This window comes from Dermochelys coriacea, chromosome 15 (assembly GCF_009764565.3).
Source record: "Dermochelys coriacea isolate rDerCor1 chromosome 15, rDerCor1.pri.v4, whole genome shotgun sequence".
Lineage (NCBI taxonomy): Eukaryota > Metazoa > Chordata > Testudines > Dermochelyidae > Dermochelys > Dermochelys coriacea.
This window is the reverse complement of record NC_050082.1, coordinates 1,251,640-1,276,044: the sequence shown is the minus strand read 5'-3', so window position 1 is coordinate 1,276,044 and position 24,405 is coordinate 1,251,640. Positions and strand designations below refer to the sequence as shown.

Sequence of the window (24,405 nt, the reverse complement as noted above, 5' to 3'; positions counted from 1 at the left end):
GCTGAGTCAAGTAACTTTTATTCATTTACAAAAAAAAATATGAAGTAACACTGAACATTTCCTACAGCAAACAGACCCCCTCTCTCCTCCATGAGACAACTCCACACCTCTACCCCTCTTTCTTCCATCTCATCCCCCTGCAGCCTTCATCCCCATTGGAGGTTGGGTAAGACTGGCCATCCTCCAGGGGGTGGTGCCTGAAGGGATGGGGGAAGGTCCTGTATTGGAGGCCAGCCAGGGGGGTACTGAAAAACCAATGTCTTCTCTGTCAGGGAACTGGATGAGAGAAAGAAATAGCAGCATTAGGTCAGATCCAGCCAGGATGAGTCATGGTGGTGCTCCCTCTGCCTATCCCACATCCAGTTATCAGCCTAGTTTTTTAATGGCCACCAGACCTGCCCTGCCCTGCCCCCCCCAAGAAATGAACCTCCAGAAGTGTTAAGGGTCATAGGGCTGCCTGGGAAGCTGGTAGAAATCTGACACTTGAGAGATTTGAGCCACGCAGCAGCTGGTGAACAAAATAAGCAGAGGGGCTACAGGTTACCCATACATCCCTCCAACCTTCCCTGATCGGCCTTTCCAAGGGAAACCCTGGGACTTTGATCAGGAGGCAGCGGGGGAAGAAGAGAGCAGAAGAAAGTAAGGGAGCTGGTGGGGAAATGGGAAGACAGAAGAATGTGAAGCTGGGACATTTTACAGTGAAGAGCAAGGGATGAAAAAGCAGCATTTATCCCTTTAGACACTGCTTTACTGCTCTCCTAGTTCCAATCTATACCCTGTCTTCACTGCAATAGTCCCGTGCAAGGATCTCTGTGCAAGCAGAGAGGAGCTGATGAAACAACTGGGTGCTCTGTGACAGGCCCCACTGCTGGGTGGGAGATCCTTTCCTGATCTAGCAACTGGGAAATTCACATTCACTCCCTGTTGTATATCAGTTAAGGATGCTGCAGACAAGCAAGGATGGGAAAAGTTAAGTCATTTAATATGACCTACTCTTCCACCCACAGCTATACACCTCATTGCTAGAGCAGTTGTCACATGCCCCAGCCTTAACTCTTCCCCCTAGGCATGCCAGCCTCCAGCACTCCAGGGAGCTGGCTTCCCAAAGCTCTGCAGAGAAAGGCAGGAGGGTGTCAGGCTGGTCTGTTTGTTATGGTAGGGGTTTGGGGCCAGCACATCCTAGAGAGAGAGAGAGAGAGAGAGACCACCACGGCAGGTGGCATTTGCCCTGCACTTGCTGCCTGAATGGGTGAAGATCTGCAGTTAACACTAGCAGGCAGCCCCTCTGCCCAAAGCACAGCACTCCCATACCAGAGGTGAACTCCTCTTGCGCTCTGGAGAGGATAATCAATCATTCTGCACATCAAGGGCCAAAGCCAACTGAGGTGTTACTCCATTATCTCTGGAACAGGGATGTGCTTGGCCCTTTAAGTCTTCAACTGGGAGGCAACCTGCCCCCTTTCCAGCAATTCCTCAGTGCAGAAGAACTCATTTGTTCTCCAGCACGAGTCCTGACAGCCGCTTTCACTGATTCTTGGGGACTTCTACCTCTGATCCTCATGTATCTCTCTTTAATTGTTATGCCACGATGAATGTAATCAAGCTCCTTTACATAATAGGGCTTATCCAGAGAATCGCAGTTCCCCTGCCCCCGTCAGAGCCCAGACCATGTGCTGGAATTGACTATTAACGTTTAGTGCATTGCCTTCCATGCTGTTTAAGTGGAACGATCCTTCAGGGATGGTCTAGATAAGTTTAGTCTTGCCATGAGTGCAGGGGACTGGACTAGATGACCTCTGGAGGTCCCCTCCAGTTCTATGATTTGGGCTAATGTTTATATCCCCTTGGTGGGGCTTATTCTGGAGTTTGGATGACACTGCAGATGTTTTCAGCATCTGGTGGTAACTTTGCTTTTGCTACATTTAGGCCACACAAAAGCTGTTCTGCTTTAACTAGGCCAGTATGGCTAATGCCGTATGACCCCTGAGTGTGGGCACAGTTATACCAGCGTAAGAGTGCATACAGTGGTATAGCAATACCCATACAGGAAGGGGAATAAACTATAGCGGTATAGGACCCCTTTATCACACAGTGTAACCACATCTACTCTAGAGCTTGTACCGATCTAACCATACTGGTAAAAAAAAAAAAGTCACCGGCCTAACCAAAATGGTTCTATTGGTCCAAGAACTGTGTGGGAGGCAGGCCTTCCAAAAAAGAAGGGTTGCTCAGTGGTTAGGGGGCCAGCCTAAAACTTGGGAAACATGGGTTCAATTCTCTGTATGAACATGGGCAAGTCACTCAGCCTCTCCATGCCTCAGTTTTCCCATCTGTTAAGTGGTGATATTACAGGGGGGTTGGGAAGATAACTACATGTGGATGGGGGCCATATATGTACCTTAGATACAATTATTCCACCCCAGCCTCCCTATCCAAAGGATGGCAGAGAACTGCATGGCTCAGGCAATAAGGATCAGATAGGAGCCTCTTGTGTAAACATCATCACTTCAATGCCAAGCCCGCCAGAAGGGAATAGGTGGCTGTTTGGGGGGGGGGGGGGATTATGTGAGACAAGCTGATAGGTCTCCAGTCATTTCCCGCAGGATCAGAGTCCCATGGTGTTACCTCAGCCAAGAGGACACAGAGCGAATGGAGACAGAAGCTCAGCTCCCCTTTCCCACCCCCAGGTCATGGACTGAGGCACATCAGCAGGGGACGCTGGAGCTGCTCAGACCATTCAGCAGCACGCTGCTGCGAAGAGCTTCTCCATCATCCTCCGAGCTGCCCTCCCTGGTAGCTGAGATGGAAACGGCCCGTTGGATCCCCTAGTCCCATTCTTTGCCAATGCAGACTGCTCCCCCAGGCACTCTCTCTATAGTTTAGCCTCATTTTAAAGAGCTGGATGGCTTTTACAGACACCAGCAGCCACACAAATCACTAGCTAAATGAAAGGTTTCAGAGTAGCAGCCATGTTAGTCTGTATTTGCAAAAAGAAAAAAGAGTACTTGTGGCACCTTAGAGACTAACACATTTATTAGAGCATAAGCTTTCGTGAGCTACAGCTCACTTCATCGGATGCATTAAGTGAGCTGTAGCTCACGAAAGCTTATGCTCTAATAAATGTGTTAGTCTCTAAGGTGCCACAAGTACTCCTTTTCTTTTAGCTAAATGAAGCAAGCACTGGAAGGCACATGTGTTTCAAGTCCACGTACCCACTACTGCACTGTCTGACCCTTTCAGAGAATGGGTCACCTCTCTGTGAGTTTCATAGAGTTTAAGGCCAGAAAGGACCACCGGATCATCAAGTCTGACTTCCTGTGTGACACAGGCCATTACATCTCACCCAGATACCCCTACACTGAACCCAATTACTTCAGTTAAACCAAAGCATTTCAGTCCACAGGCAGGGAACACGAGAGACCAAGGTGCCACCAATGCCAGAGGCCCCAGCAACGGCAGGGAATTGATGAAGTGAGACGTGCCCAGATGATTCCAGCTAGTGCTCCATGCTCCACACTGCAGAGGAAAGAGGAAGACCCTTCCCAGGATAAGACAGGGAAATGGGCTACTTGCCCCCTGCTGCCAACATTCTCGGCTGCCCACACATTAGCTGGGCGTGTCAACGCCCTGTGAAGAATCTGAGAGTGGAAAGTGAAGGCTCCTTCCCAGACAAAACAGAACACAGTTGCTCAGGACAGCAAAATAGCAAGGGCTGCTGAGCATCCTGTGGCTGTTTGTGTGGGTGAGCGTAGCTGGTAGGAACAGACATTTGCCATGTTGGTCTGAAGGTGAAGCTCTTACATGAATGATATTCAGCTCCTGACTGGCAGATGCACCAGCAGCATATACTGGAGCAAAGAGGAGCTTAACAAATAAAACACCCAGCATCCCATGCCCCCTGCCTGCTTCCAACGACCAGGGAGACAGGGACTAGTTCGTGGCCATTTCACCTGGCACTGCAAAGCTCTGAATAGGACAAACACAAGGGGTGACCACACTGCATGGGTGCCAAAGTTATTCATTGCAAGCAGGTTCTGCTGAAGGGCTAAGAGCAGCCAAGCAGACAGATGGGATAAAAGGAAAGCAACACATCTAGAAACCTTACACAAGAAGGTCATGCTCAGACCAATGCGGAAGGGACAAGAGTAAACAGAAAAGAACAAAAGATCTGGCACCTGACCAAGCAACAGCCAATTAAGCCTGCGGCACAGTCAGGTGAGCAAGACAACAGGCAATGCCAGGCTGTCAGAATGCCACTGGGAGAGGCTGGTTCCATTCCACTACTAGCAAACCAGAAGCAGGGGCTGTGCAGGGAGGACAAGCAGAGGGCAGAGAAGCTGTCACCGAGCTGGGCTCAGCAGTCTGTCCCCGGAACTCGGGTTGTTAACGACACATAGCACTTCAGTGGCATTTTCCAGCCAGAGATCTTGCAAAGGGGAGTGAAATATCACTAGCTCACATTAGATAGGGAAACTGAGGCAGTGAGAGCAAGGTTTAGATTTCAAAGCCATAAGTGTCTAAGGGGACTGTTGGCCCCTTATTAAAACTCAGTGGGGTTTTTTGGTTGGCTAGCTCCAGGTACCAAAAGAAAGGGGTAGGGTCGATGGGAAATCAGGATCCTGAGATTGACAGTCCCCAGAAACAATGAGGAGAGGCCAATGCTCCAGGTCAGCCCGATTGACAAGGCGGGCAGGCTAATGAGGGAATCGGGAGGCCACGAGTCCTGTCCTCTTTGTGAGCTGGAATTGCCTGGAACAGAGTGTAGCCCAGCTACAGAGAGAGCAGGGCCACACCGGCCAGAGAGAACCAGAAAAGCAGCCCAGGGAGCAGGTCAGTACTAGGAGCAGAGCTGCAGCAACCAGAGCCAGAGAGTTCAGAGAAGCAGCCCAGGGAGCTGGAGCCAGGTGGGGTGAGCAGCAGGAGAGAGCGAGGGGGACCCTGGGCAGCAGGCCCAGCACAGAGAGACACCACCCCCCCAGCAAAGAGGCGGATCATAACCCCAAAGTGGGGGCCGACACTGGGAAGAAGGGTCCTGCCACCTAGAGCCTGAGGGCGTGTGGCCACCGCCAGAGCAAGTGTCCAACCTGTGGCCAGGGCGGGGGAGGGAGGCTTGGCTCATGTGAGTGGCAGACTGAACTTCCCTTACGTTCCAGCGACACTGGTTGTGATGTCCTCGTGCCACAGAGTGGGCTGATCTTTAGCCTTTCCCCTTTTTTAAATGGATTGCTGTTTCATAAATTGTATTTGCTTGAACTACACCTTTACCCCGATATAACATGAATTCAGATACAACGCAGTAAAGCACCGCTCTGGGGGGCAGGGCTGCACGCTCCGGTGGTTCAGCACATCTGGCTTTGACACGCTGCTCTGAGCAGCATGTTAAGGGTGCCGTGCCGGGCCGGGCCTGAGGGGTTGGATAAGGGGCAGAGGGTCTCGGGGGGAAGTGTCCAGAGTGCAGAGAGGACCCTGGAGTGGGGACACCCTAGCCCATGCCCTAAGTGACCACAAGATTGGGAGTCAAGCGCCCCAGGAATCCTGGTCCCAGCCTTGTCGGGGTTACGAGGACTGCCATACAGGAGAGTGGAAGGGGAGCCCTTGAGGTCAGGCAGACCCCTGGGTAAAGGGAGTGGGAGCGAGGACTCAGATCCTTTCGCTAGCCCATTCCACCAAGGCAGCGTGTATAAGTCAGGAAAGTTCCCCACAATAACAGGACCCATCCTCAGTTTACAAGTGCGTGCATCCCTGATCTGTGCGTGCAAGTCCAGTTTTGCATAAGCGAGTTGGTACGAAACACACCAAGCACACATGCATAGCTTTGAAACCCAGGCTTTAAGCGACTTGCCCAAAGGGTCACAGCAACTCACCAGCAGGGTCTCCTGATTCCCAGCTCCCACCCTCAATCCACTAGCTTAGACTCTGCTCTGACTAACCTCCACCATCTTTAATATTCAAGGAGGCTGGGGTGAAGGACGGGACCATCTTCTGACTGGGGCGGGGGAACTGCCAGCCTCACATACCTGTTGCTCTGAGCAAAACTCAGCCTCTTTGCTCTCTTCTCCAGCCAATCCTCGACTGTGCCAGCTGGGACCTCTGCTCCTTCCTCCTTTGATCTCCTTTCCTCTGTTTGGGGGAGAGAAGGTAGAGAGGGCTCTGTCAGAGCGCGAGCCATGCAATCCATTCACTCCATTAAACCCACTGCTCATTATCTGCAACACTTTTCCTCCAGTGGAGTCAATAGTTTCTCCAATACAATCCAGCCCCTCCCTCCCCACTAGCCACCTGCATCTGGATGCTTGGCTTCGCCATGGCCAGGGGCATACCCAGGAGCATCCATTGCCAGACACATGCCCAGCAGTGACAGGTTTCAGAGTAGCAGCTGTGTTAGTCTATATTTGCAAAAAGAAAAGGAGTACTTGTGGCACCTTAGAGACTAACAAATTTATCTGAGCATAAGCTTTTGTGCGCTACAGCTCACTTCATCGGATGCATTTGGTGGAAAATACAGTGGGGAGATTTATATACACACACAGAGAACATGAAACAATGGGTTTTATCATACACACTGTAAGGAGAGTGATCACTTAATATGAGCCATCACCAGCAGCGGGGGGGGGGGGGGAAGGAGGAAAACCTTTCATGGTGACAAGCAAGGTAGGCCATTTCCAGCAGTTAACAAGAACATCTGAGGAACAGTGCAGGGTGGGGGGGGGGGGGAATAAAATGGGGAAATAGTTTTACTTTGTGTAATGACTCATCCACTCCCAGTCTCTAGTCAAGCCTAAGTTAATTGTATCCAGTTTGCAAATTAATTCCAATTCAGCAGTCTCTCGCTGGAGTCTGTTTTTGAAGCTTTTTTGTTGAAGGATAGCCACCCTCAGGTCTGTAATCGAGTGACTAGAGAGATTGAAGTGTTCTCCAACTGGTTTTTGAATGTTATAATTCTTGACGTCTGATTTGTGTCCATTTATTCTTTTACGTAGAGACTGTCCAGTTTGACCAATGTACATGGCAGAGGGGCATTGCTGGCACATTATAGCATATATCATATTGGTAAGATGTGCAGGTGAACGAGCCTCTGATAGCGTGGCTGATGTGATTAGGCTCATCTACCAATGTGATATATGCTATCATGTGCCAGCAATGTAAAAGGTTCAGAGTTCTTGGGGAATTTGTTGCTATCATAATCCCAAACACTCAGGGGGGCAGGCCAGAGCCAGAGGGATTGCTGGATCAATGGTCAGTCTAGTCCAGCAGCCAGTCTCTGACCAGGGCCAGTAGTAGATATTTCAAAGCATAGCACAATTTTGGGGGTGGGAGAGTGGGGTGGAGAAACATGGCTAACCTTCCTTAACCTCTGTTCAGCCAGCCAAGAAGAGGAGGGGGTGAAAGTGACTGTTACCTTTGCACTCTCTTGATCCCTTGGGTTGCCAAGGGCCTGTTCAGCCCCGGCATAAGAGAGCCGCCTCAAGATTGCTCTAGCTTAACCCATCTGGTAATAGCTCCCTAGGCACTGTTCTGCCAGCTGGAGGTTGTCAGAGTACAATGGCATCCAGTCACTCCCTTTCCTGTGGCACGCGCCTTATGCCCAGAGAGCATGTAGTACGGAGACAGCTAGCATGGCTCTGAGAATGCCCCACACTGGGGGAATCCCCAGCCGCCCCATTAGGGAGGCTTTGTGCCCCCAGAACAGCATGAAGGGGCCATGGCATGTGCCAGGATCTAATCCTCTGTGCTGATATTAACAACACAATCACACCCTGACAGTGGGCAAGGCAGAGACAACCTGCTAGATGCTCACAGCTCCAGGTGTCTGCAGCCTAAGTTAAAGTATCCAGCTGATGGAACTGGGAGTGCAGCTTTAAAACACTCAGGTTTCAGAGTAGCAGCTGTGTTAGTCTGTATCCGCAAAAAGAAAAGGAGGACTTGTGGCACCTTAGAGGCTAAGAAATTTATTTGAGCATAAGCTTTTGTGAGCTACAGCTCACTTCATCGGATGCATTCCGAAAGCTTATGCTCAAATAAATTTGTTCGTCTCCAAGGTGCCAGAAGTCCTCCTTTTCTTTTTAAAACACTCAGAAATTAACAAAAGGAAACAAAAACATCAAGTCCTGTCTCGCCTTTCTGGCAGTGGCCAGTAGTGTCTTTTGTGGTACAGACACACCAAGACTAGGCTACAATGGACATACAGGACAGACAGACAGAACCTTGGAGCTCTCTAGCTTCCTGACAAACACAGCCTGTGTCGCCCCTTGGCACCTTCCGCAAGATGCCTGCTCAGCATCAAGACATCATATGTTATGCTTTTAAGCAAAACATTATACATTTCCAGACAGGGTGTGAAATCAATATCACTCCAGCAGAGTGAAGAATCGCTCCATCCTAATGGTGGCAACCAATTATTCATCTGCCCGGTGAAATTTAATGAGGACAATGTGCTACACATTGAGCAGCTGGAGATGGATAATTTCCCATACCTGGAATTTGCAGCCTTTGCTAAGAGGGATTGGTTTGATCCCACTGGCTGCGTGTCACTCTAAATGCAGTGATGAGGATCTTTGCTGGAGAGCTTCATTAATGATCTGGAGGATGGTGTGGATTGCACCCTCAGCAAGTTTGCTGATGACACTAAACTGGGAGGAGTGGTAGATACGCTGGAGGGTAGGGATAGGATACAGAGGGACCTAGACAAATTAGAGAATTGGGCCATAAGAAATCTGATGAGGTTCAACAAGGACAAGTGCAGAGTCCTGCACTTAGGACGGAAGAATCCCATGCACTGCTACAGACTAGGGACCGAGTGGCTAGGCAGCAGTTCTGCAGAAAAGGACCTAGGGGTTACAGTGGACAAGAAGCTGGATATGAGTCAACAGTGTACCCTTGTTGCCAAGAAAGCTAAAGGCATTTTGGGCTGTATAAGTAGGGGCATTGCCAGCAGATTGAGGGACGTGATCATTCCCCTCTATTCAACATTGGTGAGGGCTCCTCTGGAGTACTGTGTCCAGTTTTGGGCCCCACACTACAAGAAGGATGTGGAAAAATTGGAAAACGTCCAGCGAAGGGCAACAAAAATGATTAGGGGACTGGAACACATGATTTATGAGGAGAGGCTGAGGGAACTGGGATTGTTTAGTCTGCGGAAGAGAAGAATGAGGGTGGATTTGATAGCTGCTTTCAACTACCTGAAGGGGGGTTCCAAAGAGGATGGATCTAGACTGTTCTCAGTGGTGGAAGATGACAGAACAAGGAGTAATAGTCTCAAGTTGCTGTGGGGAGATTTAGGTTGGGTATTAGGAAAAACTTTTTCACTAGGAGGGTGGTGAAGCACTGGAATGCGTTATCTAAGGAGGTGGTGGAATCTCCTTCCTTTGAGGTTTTTAAGGTCAGGCTTGACAAAGCCCTGGCTGAGATGATTTAGTTGGGGATTGGTCCTGCTTTGAGCAGGGGGTTGGACTAGATGACCTCCTGAGGTCCCTTCCAACCCTGATATTCTATGATTCAGTGTTCTTCTGCTGTTCTCCACGGAGAGTTGGGCGGGATCCCCTGTTTAGAATGGCCACCCAGAATGGTCCCAAACCAAAGGCTTGATCAGAAGGGGTGCACAGGGGAGGTAGGAATGATAGTTCAGTATATAGGGCACTGGACTGCGACTCAGGAGCCCTGCATTCAGTTCCTGGTTCAGCCAACGACGCACCAGACATTTATGGGCAAGTCCTTTAGTCTCAGTTTCCCCATCTGCAGAATGGGTATAACACTTCCTACTTAGATGAATCTACCAGTGATTGTGAAGTGCTTGGATACATGGTGATGAGGGTCACAGACATACTTAGGCAGGTTTAACTCCTGCATCTGCCTTGTGCTGGGATTGCCTTTCTACCCCACTTCTTCTATTCAACAATGCTTTTCAGAGCAGCCAGGAGAGTGGCCTCTGTCAGAGCTGCTCTACTATTCAGCCAGCAGGGGGCACTCATGGAATAAACTGCCCAAAGCATCTCCATGACTTCAGCTCTGCTGAGTCAGAATGGGAGCAGGGGGACTCCGCAGGCCCACAAAGCCAGAGTCTGCTCTCCGTTACCCCACAATAAATCCAGACTAACACACTGGCTACTCCAGATCTACACTGGTTTAAGTGAGATGAGACTCTGGCCCCTGGTGTTCACATTAAAACATCCAGCTAGCTACATGTTCAACAACACGAGTTTCTGCACCAAGGTGCTCCGATTCTCAGACATCCACATACAGGCAGCAGGGATCAGATACATTTAGGTCTGTCCTTCTCTGCACACCTGTCGAATCCAAGCCTCTAAACCAACTTTCCTGTGCAGAATTCCCCTCCCTAATCCTGGGTTGCCTGCGACAATCTTAGTGCCAGTGCATTTGGGATGCTCCCAAGAATTGGGATAGATTTGCCAGAATCTACAGTTTAAGCTTGAGAGGCAAGGTTCTGAGCCCATCTGCCTCAGTGATTAAAAATGCATGTACCAAGCACACAGCAGCAATGACAGCAAGACTGGGGGGTTCGGTTAAAAGCCTAACGACAACCAATTAAAGAGTGGCTGTAGTGAATAAAGTGCCTCTCTAACGACGCTATGAGGGGATTCCAGATTTAGCTTCTCTCTCCGTGTGGCTTCCAGATCAGGTTTATTCAGTTGGGGATAGGGGAGGAATATATCTAGCTATCAGCTTTTGACTTGCACAGTGACAGTGTTGCAAAGCTCATCTGGGATCAGAGAGTCAAGCTGGGTTTTCTCGGCATCTGACATCAGCATCTGTTACAAAGAGAGATAAGCCTGAAAACATGGTTACTCACCTTGGTAACTGTTGTTCTTCGAGATGTGTTGCTCATATCCATTCCAATTAGGTGTGTGCGCGCCTTGCTTGTTGATGTAAAATGTGGCCATGGTGTTGTCTGTGAGGACTACCACACAACGCCCCTGCAGCCGCTCCTGGAAAGCTTGACAGGCAAGGCGTACCGCCATCAGTTCCCGGATGTTGATATGAAGAGAGAGCACAGACAGAGGCCATAGGCCCTGCATCTGAATGTCCCCAACGTGGGTGCCCCATCCCAAGGCTGACACCTTCGCATACCAGCTGGGGATCTAGCCACCAGCGGAGGGAGGCCAGTACCTGCTCCAGGACGGTGACCACCAAGGCTGTCTTGACCTAGGCGAAAGACTCATGCTAGCCAGGCTTGTAACAGGCAGAGTCGAAGTCTGGCGTGCCTGGTCACTTATGTACAGGAAGCCATGTGGCCGAGAAGAAGGGAAGTTCTGGGAACTTGGGAAGTTCTGAAGGCTCCGGACGAGACCCACTATAGCCTGGAAACAAGCGTCTGACAGGAGGGCTCATGCCTGCATGGAGTCCAGAACCACCCCGATGAATTCTATTCTTTGGGTCAGTTCTAGGGTTGACTTTGCCATATTGAGAACCAACCGAAGAAACATGTCTATAACCAAGCAGAGGTGGGACTGCACCTGTTCTCCGGTGTGTCCCCGGATAAGCCAGTTGTTGAGGCAAGGGTATACCTGCATCTACCGTCAATGAAGGAAGGCCGCCACGACTGACATACATTTGATGAACACTCAGGGGGCCATGGAGAGACCAAAGGGGAGGGCCATGAACTGACAGTGTTCGCAGTTGACCGCAAAGCGGAGGAAGTGTCTGTGCGCCGGATGAATCGCTATGTGGAAATACAAGTCCTTCATGTCGAGGGCGGCGTACCAGTCTCCAGGATCCAGGGAAGGTATAATGATGCCCAAGGAGACCATGTGGAACTTCAACTTTACCATGAACTTGTTGAGTCCGCACAGGTCCAGAATGGGCTGAAGCCCCACATTTGCCTTGGGGATTAGGAAGTATCAGGAGTAAAACCTCCTGCCTCTTAGTTGTCTCAGAATCTTCTTGATCGCCGCTATTCTGAACCTCCTGAATAAGGAGTTGCTCGTGAGACAGATCCCTGAAGAGGAACGGGGAAGGAGGGTGGGAGGGCTGGGAGGAATAAAACTGGAGAGAGTATCCCATTTCCACCATGTGAAGGACCCAGCGTCCATAGTTATCTGAGACCAAGCATGGTGGAAATGGGATAAACAATTCAAGAAAGGTGGGGTACGATCCTGAACAAGGTCCAGTACCCCGTCCTTGTGAATCCCTTCAAAAAGCCTGTTTTGAGCCCAAAGACGACTTGGACAGGCCCTGGCCTTGCCCAGACGGGGGGTTGGAGGGCCTCCTCCTGCCATTACGTCCCCGCCTCCTATAGAAGTCCTGCCTTGGCCGAGGAGGTGGATAGGAGCGTTGTTGCGGCTGCTGGGGTTTGAAGGGTTTCCTCTGGGTGCGTACCCAGGGACTTCATTGTTGCCCTTGAATCCTTAAGGCTATAGAGCCTTGAGTTGGTCTTTTCTGAGAACAGGCCCTCTCCATCAAAGGGGAGTCCCGCAGTGTTTGCTGAAGCTCCGGTGGCAGGCCGGAGGCTTGCAGCCAGGAGATTGTCCTCAGGGATCCAGATGAGGCCGAAGTACATGCGGCAGAGTCCGCAGCGTCCAGAGAAGCCTGCAGCAAGGTCCATGTCACTGTTTTGCCCTCATCCACCAAAGCCCCAAACTCCTCTCTGGACTCAGGAGGTACTAACTCCTTAAACTTCAGCATGGAGTTCCAGGAGTTAAAATTGTAATGACTCAGAAGTGCCTGCTGATTAGCGATTCTGAGCTGAAGTCCCCCCGAAGAATAAACTTTGCGCCCAAACAAATCAGGGCGCTTGGCGTCCTTTGATTTGGGCGCTGGGGCCTGCTGGCCATGCTGTTCTTTAAAATGGATGTAAAGGGAATTCTTTACTGGGACAGATACACAGACCCTATGGAGCTCTCTAGCTCCCTGACAAACACAGCCTTGTGTTACCTAGTGCCGCCATGCAGGGCCATCCTAAATCCTGGCCTGGCCTCTCCACTCCTGAAGGGCACTGCTGACTACTCCACATGGCTGATAAACTCCAATTAACCAAGTGTGTTACCACCTGACCCCTAGCATTAACACCACTTTACCCTGTCTCTCTGAAACTCGCCAAGCATCTGGCTCCATTTTCCAAGCCAGCTACAGTATCTGACCCGATGTCCCAAGCCTGTCAATCCTGCCAGCTGACTGCATGCCATGCGGCTGTGCTCTCCGGCCATTCGTGTTATCCAGGTTTTTCCACGTTACCAGATCTCACCTCTCTTCCACTGTGCCCTTCATTCACAGCCTTAAAAACTATCTCCAGAGATTCCCTGTCAGATTATACCACCCTGGGTCTCTCATCACAGCACAAACCAGCTCACATGTCCAGCCTTTACTCACAAGGGGATTTCCATTGACATGACTGAGACTGCTCCCAGGAGCAACGTGAGCATAGCCCTGAAGCCAGGCATTTATACTGCAGTCCTCCAAGTGGTGCCCAAGTCTAGATAAGAGCCCTGCCTGTCTCTAGCCATCTATGCTGCTCACTCCTTGCAGCGGAATCACTTTAATTCAAGGATTAGGTTTGTAAAGCCAAGGGCAAGGGTTCCAAGGAGTCCCCCTGGCCGGTCAATTCAATTCCCCACTTTCATCCAATCAATAACAAATGTACTTGGCATTCAGCCCTGCCAGATCCTGTCCTCCCCGCTGTGGCTCCACTCAGGACAGCTGTTGCCATGGGCAGTGCATGAACTGCTGGCTGGGGGAGGCTAGCCCCCAGCCCCATCCCTTCCACACACCCCTGCTGGAGCCCAGAGTCCCCCTACCCCGCAGCCGCCAGCCCCGGCCCTCAGCCCTCGAGTGCCGGGAGGGCCAGCGTAGTGGCCCCAGCCTGAGCTAGGGACCACCACACAGGGGGACTGGAGCTGCCCCTTCACATGCAGAGTGGGGAGAGGGGGGAAGAGGGCTGGGCCTGGGGGCAGAGCCACGTCTGGCTGTTCGGGGAGGCACAGCCTCCCCCAGCCTATGGTACCCACCACCCATGGCAGTTGCTTTCCCTGCTGCTATAAATAACCTTAAATGGCTGGAGTTTTACAGGTTCTTTCAGATGAACTGACTCCCCGACCACCCAGGGATGCAGGAGCAGAGAGAAAAGGAGGCGAGATGGCAAGATGGGCATCATTGCTTTTTGGGGGGGTAGCAACCATGGCTGGCTCTCTCCAACCCCCACATGGCTCCTGTGGAGGGATTTTTACTAACTGCCAGCAATTCACAGAGTATGTGCAGCCTGACTCAGCCACAGCCAGGCCTCTGCCTCCCACTCTTTCAAATCTAGAGCAAGGCCGGGGGTCCCAAGAATCCCCCCTTAATTAGCAGCCCCCCGCTTGCCAACTTAAGGCCGTTCCCTGCTGGACTGTTACCAATGCGATATTCGACCTCTCCTGGAAGCCTGGGCAAGTGACTGGCTTGGAGGAAGTCAACAATGCTTGACCCTCGGGTTCTTAGCTAGGGGAGGTCATGATCCCCAGGAGGGCTTGCAGCTGCCCTCCCTCTCTTCAGGGCTAGATGGAAGGGGGATCGTCTGGGATCACAGTATGGAAAAGCCATGGCCTCCCCCAACACTGGCCAAGGGGAGCAGCCCCCCAGCATCTTCTTTCTAATCCCCTACCCCATCCCAAACTCCACTCCCCCAGAAGCAGAAACCCTAAATCCAGATCCCTGTGCATGCTCCATAGAGGAGCCAGCTAACCCTAGGCCAATCTTTCCCGGGGTTTGGAGAAGCAGTTTCCCTTTCATTGTGGGGAGGGGCTGGGGGGAACCACAAAAGTTTGAGAGTTTGAGGGGGGGATGTGATGCACTGGTGCCCCCTACTGGTGACAACTCATATAGCTAGCTAACAAAGCCCTCTCCCATCCAAGCTGCAGAGAACCCACATAGCCCAGAAAGCCACCTTCCCATGCTCATTACTGGGCTGTAGCTCTGAACAGTAACACACACAGGTCTCTCCTTGTGCCAGGAAATCAGGGAAAGAATCCATATAGAAAGTGGCCCCATTACCAGTAATGTTACAGGCTCAGATGGTGAGGAGGGGCTGGAGGGCCAGCAGGACAGATCTGCACTGATCATTCCATGCAGCTGCCCAGACCCACAGGCTGTCATTGCACAATTGCTCCTCTGTGCCCCCTTGTGCCCCAGCAACACTCTAAAGCCAGGGTTCACGGTCCTTCTCACAAATCACTTGGCAGTTTCTTGTTCCATCCTCCCTTCTCCCAATATTCACCTTGTACCTGTGCGTTCAGCTTCTCCAGATCCTCTTCGGTCATGTGAGAGAATCTGCAGTTGAACCCAAAGTCGCACTGCCCTGGAACAAGACCCAAATGCAGGCAGTTAGAGCAGGGCTCACTCCAAATAGCATAGGAACAGGCAACGTCTCCCCCATGCATCTGCACAAACAGCCTCTAGCCTTCCCTTTTTTACTCCTGGCGGAATTCTGCACCACTGCGCATGCGCAGAATTAATGTCCCCCACCGATTTCTTTGCTTCTCTGCAGAAAATTGACTTTCTGGCAGGGAAGCAAAGGGAAGCCACAAGACTGGTCATGCAACCCTCCTGAGCAGTAAACTTTGGGTGCCCAGGGCAGCTGGCAGAGAGGTAAATCACTGTGGGGACAGGGAGCGAGACTGGGGAAGACCCCACTGGTGGCTCCTAACCTGCGCAGGGTCAACTGCTTGTCTGGCTGGCCTGGGGAGGATGGAACCTCCTCTTCCCCTACACAGCATCCCAGGTCCGAGTCAGACCCATCCCCAGATCTCTCTCCAGGCTGCAGGACTGTCTGCAAACTCCCCCCACCCTGGGCCCATTGCTCTCAGCTGCAGGGGGAGGGATCACTGTACGGGAAGCTGCTCCCCCAGCTGCGAAACCCTCATGCATCCAGACCCCCTCATACCCAGACCTTTCTGCCAAGCCTCATCCCCCATCCAGAACCCCCCTGCCGAGCCCCACTCCCTCTGCACCTGGACCATCCCAACAAGTTACCTGGATCTCCACCCCACTTATTCCCAAACAGCTGCACTTGGATCCCCAACCTCACTGAGCCCCACACCCCTAGCATCTGGATTCCCCCACCAAACCCAGAAGGCATTGCTGAGCTCTAGCCCCCCCCCCCCCCCCGCTAAGTTCCAACCACCTTCACCTGGACCCCCTTGCAGAGTCCCATTTCCGTTACGCCCAGAACCCCCCCAACAAACCCCTGAGCATCCAGATCCCCTCTGCACCTGGATCCCCCACTGAGCTGCCCACATCCAGATTGCCCCACACAGAACCCTCTCAACCCACACCTGGATCCCCCCCCAAACTAAGCCCCTCCACACTTGGATCCTGGCCTTACTGAGCCTGCCTGCCCTCACCTGGTGCACCTGGCACAGAGGAGCAGGGCCCTGGGAAGTTTCTGGGGCCAGCTCGGTCCTTGCACTGGGTCAGGGTTGGGTGCAGCCTCATGGCTGAGTCTGCGTCCTGGGGGGAGCTGCAGAATGATCTCTCACCTCTGTGCAGGCAGTGACCTGTGCTCCCCAATGCCATGCTGGAGCCTCCACACTGATTTGACAAATACAATTTGCAGAAATTTTAAAATACTGTGCACAGAATTTTTATTTTTTTGCCACATGCGTGTGCACATGGGGGTCCACACAGGCACACCCTGCAGCTCCACACCATACTCTGTTAGGCACAACTTCCCGGCCAACCTAGAGCAGCACTGACCTGGCTAGCAAAGAGATTTTTTGAGCTAGCACACCCTAGTTATCACTGTATGGAAAGACACCATGCAAAAACCTAACCTGTTTGCAGAAACTTCCTGCAGGGCTTCTTGCTCTGCTCCTCCAGCAAGACAGCAGCAGCATCTGGGGAAGGAAAAGAATGACAGAGATGGGAATGAGTAGAGCCATCTCACCCAAAAACCAGGCACATCAACCACCTGGTGAAAGGTCATCTTGCATAAGGGCCTGCAGCCCACCAGAATCATATGCAGGTCAGCTGCCCGGTGAGCAGCCCTTTCACATGAGGGCCGTGAACAACAGCCATGGAAAGCTCATTATAAGACAACTGATGACTAACACGTTCCTTGTCTGCAGGTTCCTCCCTTGCACCTCACTGGCTTTGGAAGATCTTGTTTTCTTTCTGCTACATGCTTCCTCCCCAGCCACACAGCAGAGAATCAAGCATGAGGCCAGAGCAAAGACAGTCTGTAAAGCTCATTGGACAGAGACAGACTTTGGTTCAAACTGGTGGTAACAGGAGGGTGCACAGCAGTTCTGGAAGCTGGGCCCCCAGCACTTCATGCTGGGCATCCAGGGGACACCACGGCAAAAGTGGCCCTTAATGACTATTGAGGTTGCGCCCTGGAAACCCCTAGCAGTGAATGAGTCTGGAGAGCCAAGCTGAGCCCTGGTCGAGGCAACTCCCTCAGATTTCAGTGTAAACTGTAGCTACTAATGCCAGGGCTATATTCAGTCTGGAGACAGGAGTCCATGATAGCCAAAAGGAAGGTGACCCCTGTAAATCAGGATTCGGGTGGGTCACTGGGACAGCAGCATGAGATAGGCCTGGGAACGAACAAAGCAGTAAGGCTATTTAGTAGCTTGCCCTGGCAGGACCCTGGTGGTCCTTCCAAGCTCAGCAATAATCTAAACTTCCACAACCCAAACTGAACTTCCTGCCCAGCCCAAGCCCATCAGCGCCCAGCAACAAGGGTGATTTGTCCAACTGAGGCAGTCTCTAACTCCTGGCCCATGGGAGCCCCAGCAAAGGCCATGTGATCTCCCCAAGGCACCAGGGCATCTCTGGGGCTGCAGCTGCATCTTCCACCACAACTACACACCCGCGTCTGCCTCTTCTGTCCAAACCCTCAGTGCCACCCTCCCACATGGCCGCGGAACTCCCATACACACAAATCAGCACCTTTTCTCCCCATCACACATCCCTGCCTCCCCCAGCTCCCAATTCAGTTCACAGTAGCCCTCTGGGGTTTCACAAACCAGCTAACTCCAGCACTCTCTCTCTACACCCCTCATCCAGCACATGCCTCTCCTCTCAGCCTCACCACTGTTGGTGCAAGAACCCAGTCCTTTGCACTTCTACCATCTGGAGCAGACTTCCTTGTTCTTTCCATCTCATTTCAAATCTCATCGGACACCCAGGATTCTTCCCAGTGTGATATTGCTGCCTCAGAAATAATTTGCCAGTCATACCACCAAGTCTGAGAGGTGTCCTGTGACACACTGGCATGAACGATGCTGGATACAGATTACTGATGCCGATCCAGCCTCATTTACTGACCACCTCCCATGACCCGCCCTCCTGGGAGAAGGTTCAACTCGGCTGGCAGGACCCACCTCGGAACAGGTCATACCAGGCCTTCTTGGCCCTCAGGTGCTGTACCCCGTTCAGGTGCTTCTTCCTGTTGTGAAGATTGTCTTGAAAGGATCGGTCACAGTAGTCACAGAAATACCTCTTCCCCATTTATCCTCCGCTGGGTACAGCGGGGTCAGTGCTGCCTGGAAAACAGCATCAGACAGATGTCAGTGCTGTGCAGTGTTCATTCCCAGGGAAACCCTTACAGCTACTGCTCCCAAAGGACAAGGATGTGTACCCACTGGAGGTGTACACTTGAGAGGGTTAGAGAGGAAGGGGTGAGACAGGCTAATTTAAACTAATGCTCCTCCCCCCCCAAGACATGGCAGCTCTGAGTCTAGTGGCCTAGTGGATAATACTCAGCACTGCTGCATGGGAGGCTCCCTTCCATGGCGTCTTGCTCCCTAAGCAGTGAGAGGCTGGCTAAACACACCTCCTCCCCAGGGCTGTAACCAGGGAAGGGTGAGCGGGGCAACCGCCAAGGTGCAAATCTGCAGGGGCAGAAAAATAATGAAAAAAACCCAGCAGGGGGAGCAAACATGCTTGCTCGCACCGGGCACTGAACTGCCTCCTCACGGCATTGCTCCTACCCTTAGGATTCCCTGCTGTGAGGAGTCCAGTTCGTCCAAGTAACAATGCCAGAGAACCTCAACAAGCTGCCCAGCAGCTCCTGTGTGGTGAAGCGGTTACCCCTGGGGAGCTGGAATGATCCCAGGAATTAGCCCCTGTGCTGGCACTGCCTAGTCCAGTGCTGATCTAGCTAGAGTTTAATGCTGCCTTACCACATGCAGGATTAAACTCTCCCCATCCTTTTCTCCTCCTTCCAGACCACAAATTTATCCCCCCCCCAAATGATTTCATTCCTAGACCTTCAGAAGTTGAAGCAAGAGGGATTCTCCCTTCCACTGCACCTCCTGTGCAGTTGTCCTGGAAGCAAATAAGGATCATATAAAACCCCTAGCCTGCTGGGAGAGAATTTCCCTGGCACAGACACTGCACTGAACTACCACATATAACCTGATGCTGCCCAACCCCTCTCCCTCACATGCCCTGGCATGGGGGAAAGGCTGGTGGAGGGCAGGGGCATGTCAAATGAGTCTCCATAGCACTGAGCACTACAGGGATGTTATGCTATAGTCCATTGGCAAGATCTAAAAATTATAACAGGAATGGACTGCTCTAATATATGCGAGGGCCACAGCAGCCCCCAGAGCAGGCCAAAATTCCGATGGTGCAAAGATGGCTTACACCACCTGTACCCCATCTCCTGCTGGACTGTGCCTGCTGGAAGCACAGTACAGAACTTCTCAACCAGTAGAAGCTGCACACTCCCTCTCTTGGAACATGATGGACACCTTACAAATGCCTAAAATGGACAGATAGGTAGATAGACTCTGAAAATGCCTACACAGCTTCAGAAACATTGATGACCAAGTCTCTGAAAAGCATGGCACAGAAATTAGCACAAGAAATAAAGACTTAAAAACAAAAGACGGTCAGGACTAGAGCCTCCAGAAGGTTTTCCAGAGTCAGCAGGAACAATGCCATCAACAGGTGATCCCTTTGAGGGAAGGCTGGGCATTGGCGCTAGAACAGATCCTGCCGAGCCTTCATGTCAGCCAGCCACAGGGGCACCTCAAGGGCAAAACAAATCACTGCTACAAAGTCAATCTATCAGCCTCTCAGAGCCTGAGAAAGGAGCCCTGTCTATTTCATTCACTTCCAGTGCAAGATTCTTCAATGCCTGTGCCAGCCATTGCACAGATACAAGGGACTGGAGGAATCACACACTAATAAACCCCCACCTCAAGGCAGGAGGATCAGATGTACTGAATATAAATGCCTCTTTTTGGATCACCCTTTGTTCTCTAGGTACATGATGGATGGTAAAATACAAGGATAAGAATAAGCCAAATGGAGTTGGTCTGTCTCTCACTCTTAGGTTCTGATTACCCTACTGGGAAACCAACTATGTTATCTAGAATGATGGCTAAGTCTAGCTCTTGCTAGTGAAGTGCTATCATGGCTTGGATGGCCATGAGTTGCAACTCTGGTGAGCTCTTAAGCTCTGCAGGGGTGAAGCCTGAAGCTCTGCTCTGCAGTCCTGGAAGACAACCCATCTTCAGTTAATCCGCGTTTACCTACCATTTGTCACCCTCTTCTACCTGACGTAATACAAACTTTTGTAGCCAACTGTGGAATCTGGCACTGGGCATATCTCAGTAGCCAGACAGCTTTTGGGATCTGTAGGGGAAAATTCTTACAGCTTTCCACCACATAAAGGGTCACTCAAGGATTTTATTGTTGTTTTTAAGTTTCTGTGTTCAAAGCCCTCTGACATCTGATTCCATTGCATATGCCAGCAGCTGACATTAACCCAAACTCTAGATTTCAACCCCCTGCTTCTGCACTCTATTTTTACTCCAATTTACTCAAAAACAGATCTCAGATAAGAGAAAATGAGCTTGATTTCTGCAATGGATCCACACACAAAATATCCATGGAGTTCAGTGCAAATTTTATGTCCAGAAAACATTAAAGCATCAGACCCTAAGAAAATTAATTTAAATCTTTACTTTTCTTTATTTGCATTTTTCATCGTTCTGGCCCCATAACTGCAGAAATTAATTCCCAAAATAAAAAACAGCAGCAAAGAGTGAGAACTTTTGTAAATTTCAGCAAATGCAACGTTCTACAAACCTTACATCCCTTGTGGTACAGGCTCCTGAATTCTTTTAGCAAGTCAAACTATGGGGAAAAAATGTAATAAAGATCTATTAGAGGGTTACTGGATACTCGATAATAATGGGGGGAGGGGGAGGGAGGAACAACAAAATGTTTTTTACAAGGAGCAAGAGCAATAAATATTTTCATCTTCTTCATAAAATTTCAATTACAACAGTTATTTGTTTGGATTTTAACAATCCTCTGTCGTGCTGCAATCCAGACTCTTCAGCACAGGCCTAGTGCATGGGAATCAAAGTGAAAATGACTAGAACCAAAAGTGATATTGACTAAACTATTTCCACTCTCCTTACTGAATGAAGCATAAATACAAAATAAACAGCATTATTGGTGAAAAGTACAAATAGAAAGAATTCCCTCAGTTTTAATAATCTTGGTTTTTATTAATAACAGGAGTAAACAATTCTGCTTTATATTTTTTAACCTGGCTTTTCTCCTTTAATGTAATATTTGCAATTGGATCCATGCAAAGTGTACCCCTAGATCTCTGTAGAGCCACAACACCAACATCAAGGAGCCTGCCCATACAGGTGCAGAGGTCCATCCGCCTTAACCCCATTTTAAAATAATATTGTTCCAGTTTAAAATCTTTTCAGAGCAACCTTTTCAAAAAGCAATAGCACAATCCAATGAGTGCAGCGGTTGGCAAACCCACATGTGCTGGGTGGTTGAAAAGATCCAAGGTACATTGCATAATCTCACACCCTTCCTCTCTAAGGGGAGGTTTCAGAGTAGCAACCGTGTTAGTCTGTATTCGCAAAAAGAAAAGGAGTACTTGTGGCACTTTAGAGACTAACAAATTTATTAGAGCATAAGCTTTCGTGAGAAGTGTGCTGTAACTCACGAAAGCTTATGCTCTAATAAATTTGTTAGTCTCTAAGGTGCCACAAGTACTCCTTTTCTCTAAGGGGAGTTTCACTGATTTCATTTACAGGTGCATGCAATCCAGGGAGAGGGAAGGAGATGCAGAAGAGAACATGTGTCTGATTTGTTTTCATCTGGGTGTAACTTGATATTTTTTGTACTGGACTCTGAAAATTGCTTCTGGGCCTCTCTCTCAATTTCCTGCTTCCTCATAATCAGGCTCAGGGCCATTTCAGCCACCTTAGGTAGGGTATCTAGGCGGATGTGAAGTCAATTAAAGCCAAGTATCAAGCTTATGAGACCCAGCTGTCACTTTAAATATGCTCAGATCTCTGTAGTAACAAGTGAAACCAATGGAGTCTGCCAGCATCTCTCCATGCTGAAAAGAGGACAGATTCTGATCTCATTTACACCAGTGCAAATCCAGAATAACTCCACCAATTTCAATGGATTTAGTCAGGAGTCACATCAGCATAACACGGCTGCTACTCTGAAACCTGTGATTATGCAAGGCACTGAATTTAGCCATATAGAGTGGAAAATTTGTTAGTCTCTAAGGTGCCACAAGTACTCCTTTTCTTTTTGCAAATACAGACTAACACGGCTGCTACTCTGAAATCAGCATAACTGTGATCAAAATCCAGCCAAGTGGGAATAGTTTATAGGTTTATTAGGAAAATTGCCCTAATAGATAGGTACACCTAATTCCCATAATAATTAATGGGAACTGGGTGTCCAAACCCCTTGGGCAACTTTCCAGCTTTTCTCTGTGTCTCTGACACAGACAGAGGCCTTGGTCCACACAAGAAACCTCCACTCTTTTCAGCAGAAACTATGCACAAGATCAAGGAAAGTAAATGGCTCTGCAGCCAGGACTCCATTTCTGGGTTGCTGACATGACTGAAACACAGAAAAAATGTCAGTTTTTAAGATTCATTTTAGATACTCATTAAATAGAAACCCTGGGAGAGAGGGGGAGGTTTTAAAGGGAGTTTTCCCCGCTTCCTTTTAGTTTGCTTGAATGTAGCCCCAGATACCCCTTTCCCACACACTTCTAAACCCAGATTTACCTCTGTCCTGCTAAGGTTTGAATTGATGGGGGTAATGTGTAACTGCTCCCCTTTTTAAAATGAACCACTCTGATATAAATAAGCAGAGGGCAAATGGGAACTTGAACTCCTCCAATAAAACGTATTCCAAGCAACTTCACCCTCCTCGTGCTATCACTGAAGTAAATGGCAGAACTTCCTCCGATTTAAAGTAGAGGCTGCCCCAAGCTGCAAAATTAATGTTTTTCTTGTGCCTTCTACCAGAAGTCTCTGCTCTCTAATGATAACTACTCTTACTTTCACATGTGATCAATAAAAAAAAATAGCTGCGCATGTGCACCCCCCCCCCCCCGCCAATATATGAAATCTAACATGCCTCCCTTGTGGTCTCTTCTAATCCTAGGCTTCTGTTTCCAGAAGCAAACGTTCTTTCCTCATGGATTTTTCTCAGCTCTGCTCATTACCCATCGCAATCCAGTGTCGTTATCTGTGGTGCTGTTTCACATAGAATTCAAGACTCTTTCGGTAGGTATGAAGATCACCTAAGAATGCCTATTGTGTTGTGTAAAATACACAATAGGCAGATGGTCTGTATAAACTTGGGCTGAAAATTTCAATATTATTGATCTTGGGTGCAATTTGGGCTGTCCAATTCAGGACAGCTTGGCCCCGTCAGAGATGCTGTACACACCGACAGCTTCCATCGACATCCAGTGGCAGTTGTGGGCACCCAACACTTCCAGAATAGCCTCAAGCCCCCACTGTCTCAAGCCGAGCACATGCAAGCTGAAGCAGCTAAACCCAGAGGCCATTTTTTGTTTGGCTGGAGGTTGCACGGCTCCTCCCCCCAGAAGAGGTACTTTAGGTCCTGCTAACATTATAAAGACCTGTTTCGTGTTAAATGTATTCAAATCCGCAGCGTGTCTACCTTCCCCTGTGCCGCCCCTGGGCCTGACCCCCCACTACTTGTGCAGTCCTGTACACCAGCACGGCGCGGGTGGGAGAGAGTCCCAGCAGGATGCGCGCCATTGTGCACTGGCCTTGCACTGGTGAAAATGACGGTGCACGGCAAGGGTGCAGCCGGCCCACCGGGGGGGGGGGTGCAGCCGGCCCACCGGGGGGGGGGGCACCCGCCCGCCCGCCCGCCCGCCCTTGGGGTCCCTGGGGCGCAGAGCTCGAGGGGGCGCGAAGGCGAAAGGCCTCCAGCTCTGCTGCCGGCCAGCCCGCGATGGGCCAGGAGGAGGAGCCGCCGCCGCGCTCCCCGCGGCCCGGACCCGCCTGCGGGACCGGCACAGGCGCCACTCACCTGCGCACGGACACGGCCCAAGCCCCGGAGCGCGCACCCGCACGGCCTGCTGGGGCTTGTGGTTTTTTACCGCCACCAGCGAGCGTCCGGCGCCCGCCTGTGAATGAAGGG

General features: G+C 50.5%; 1 protein-coding gene across 4 annotated transcripts; it reads right to left on the bottom strand.

Moving 5' to 3' along the window:
- ZMAT5 (zinc finger matrin-type 5) lies at positions 1–24,405 on the bottom strand. Of its 4 annotated transcripts, none has more exons than XM_043497972.1 (8): positions 23,684–23,950; positions 21,031–21,078; positions 18,312–18,473; positions 16,758–16,820; positions 15,203–15,283; positions 6,018–6,120; positions 994–1,179; positions 212–276 (listed from the first exon to the last, which is right to left on the bottom strand). In XM_043497972.1, exons 3-7 carry the CDS (start codon positions 18,436–18,438, stop codon positions 1,134–1,136), a joined length of 420 nt encoding a protein of 139 aa, XP_043353907.1. In that variant the 5' UTR covers positions 18,439–18,473; positions 21,031–21,078; positions 23,684–23,950; the 3' UTR covers positions 212–276; positions 994–1,133. The 4 variants fall into 4 exon arrangements, with proteins under 4 accessions (XP_038228782.1, XP_043353906.1, XP_043353907.1 ...); XM_043497973.1 differs by having other exon boundaries at positions 1,006–1,179; XM_038372854.2 differs by lacking the exons at positions 994–1,179; positions 23,684–23,950 and adding an exon at positions 24,295–24,405 and having other exon boundaries at positions 1–276.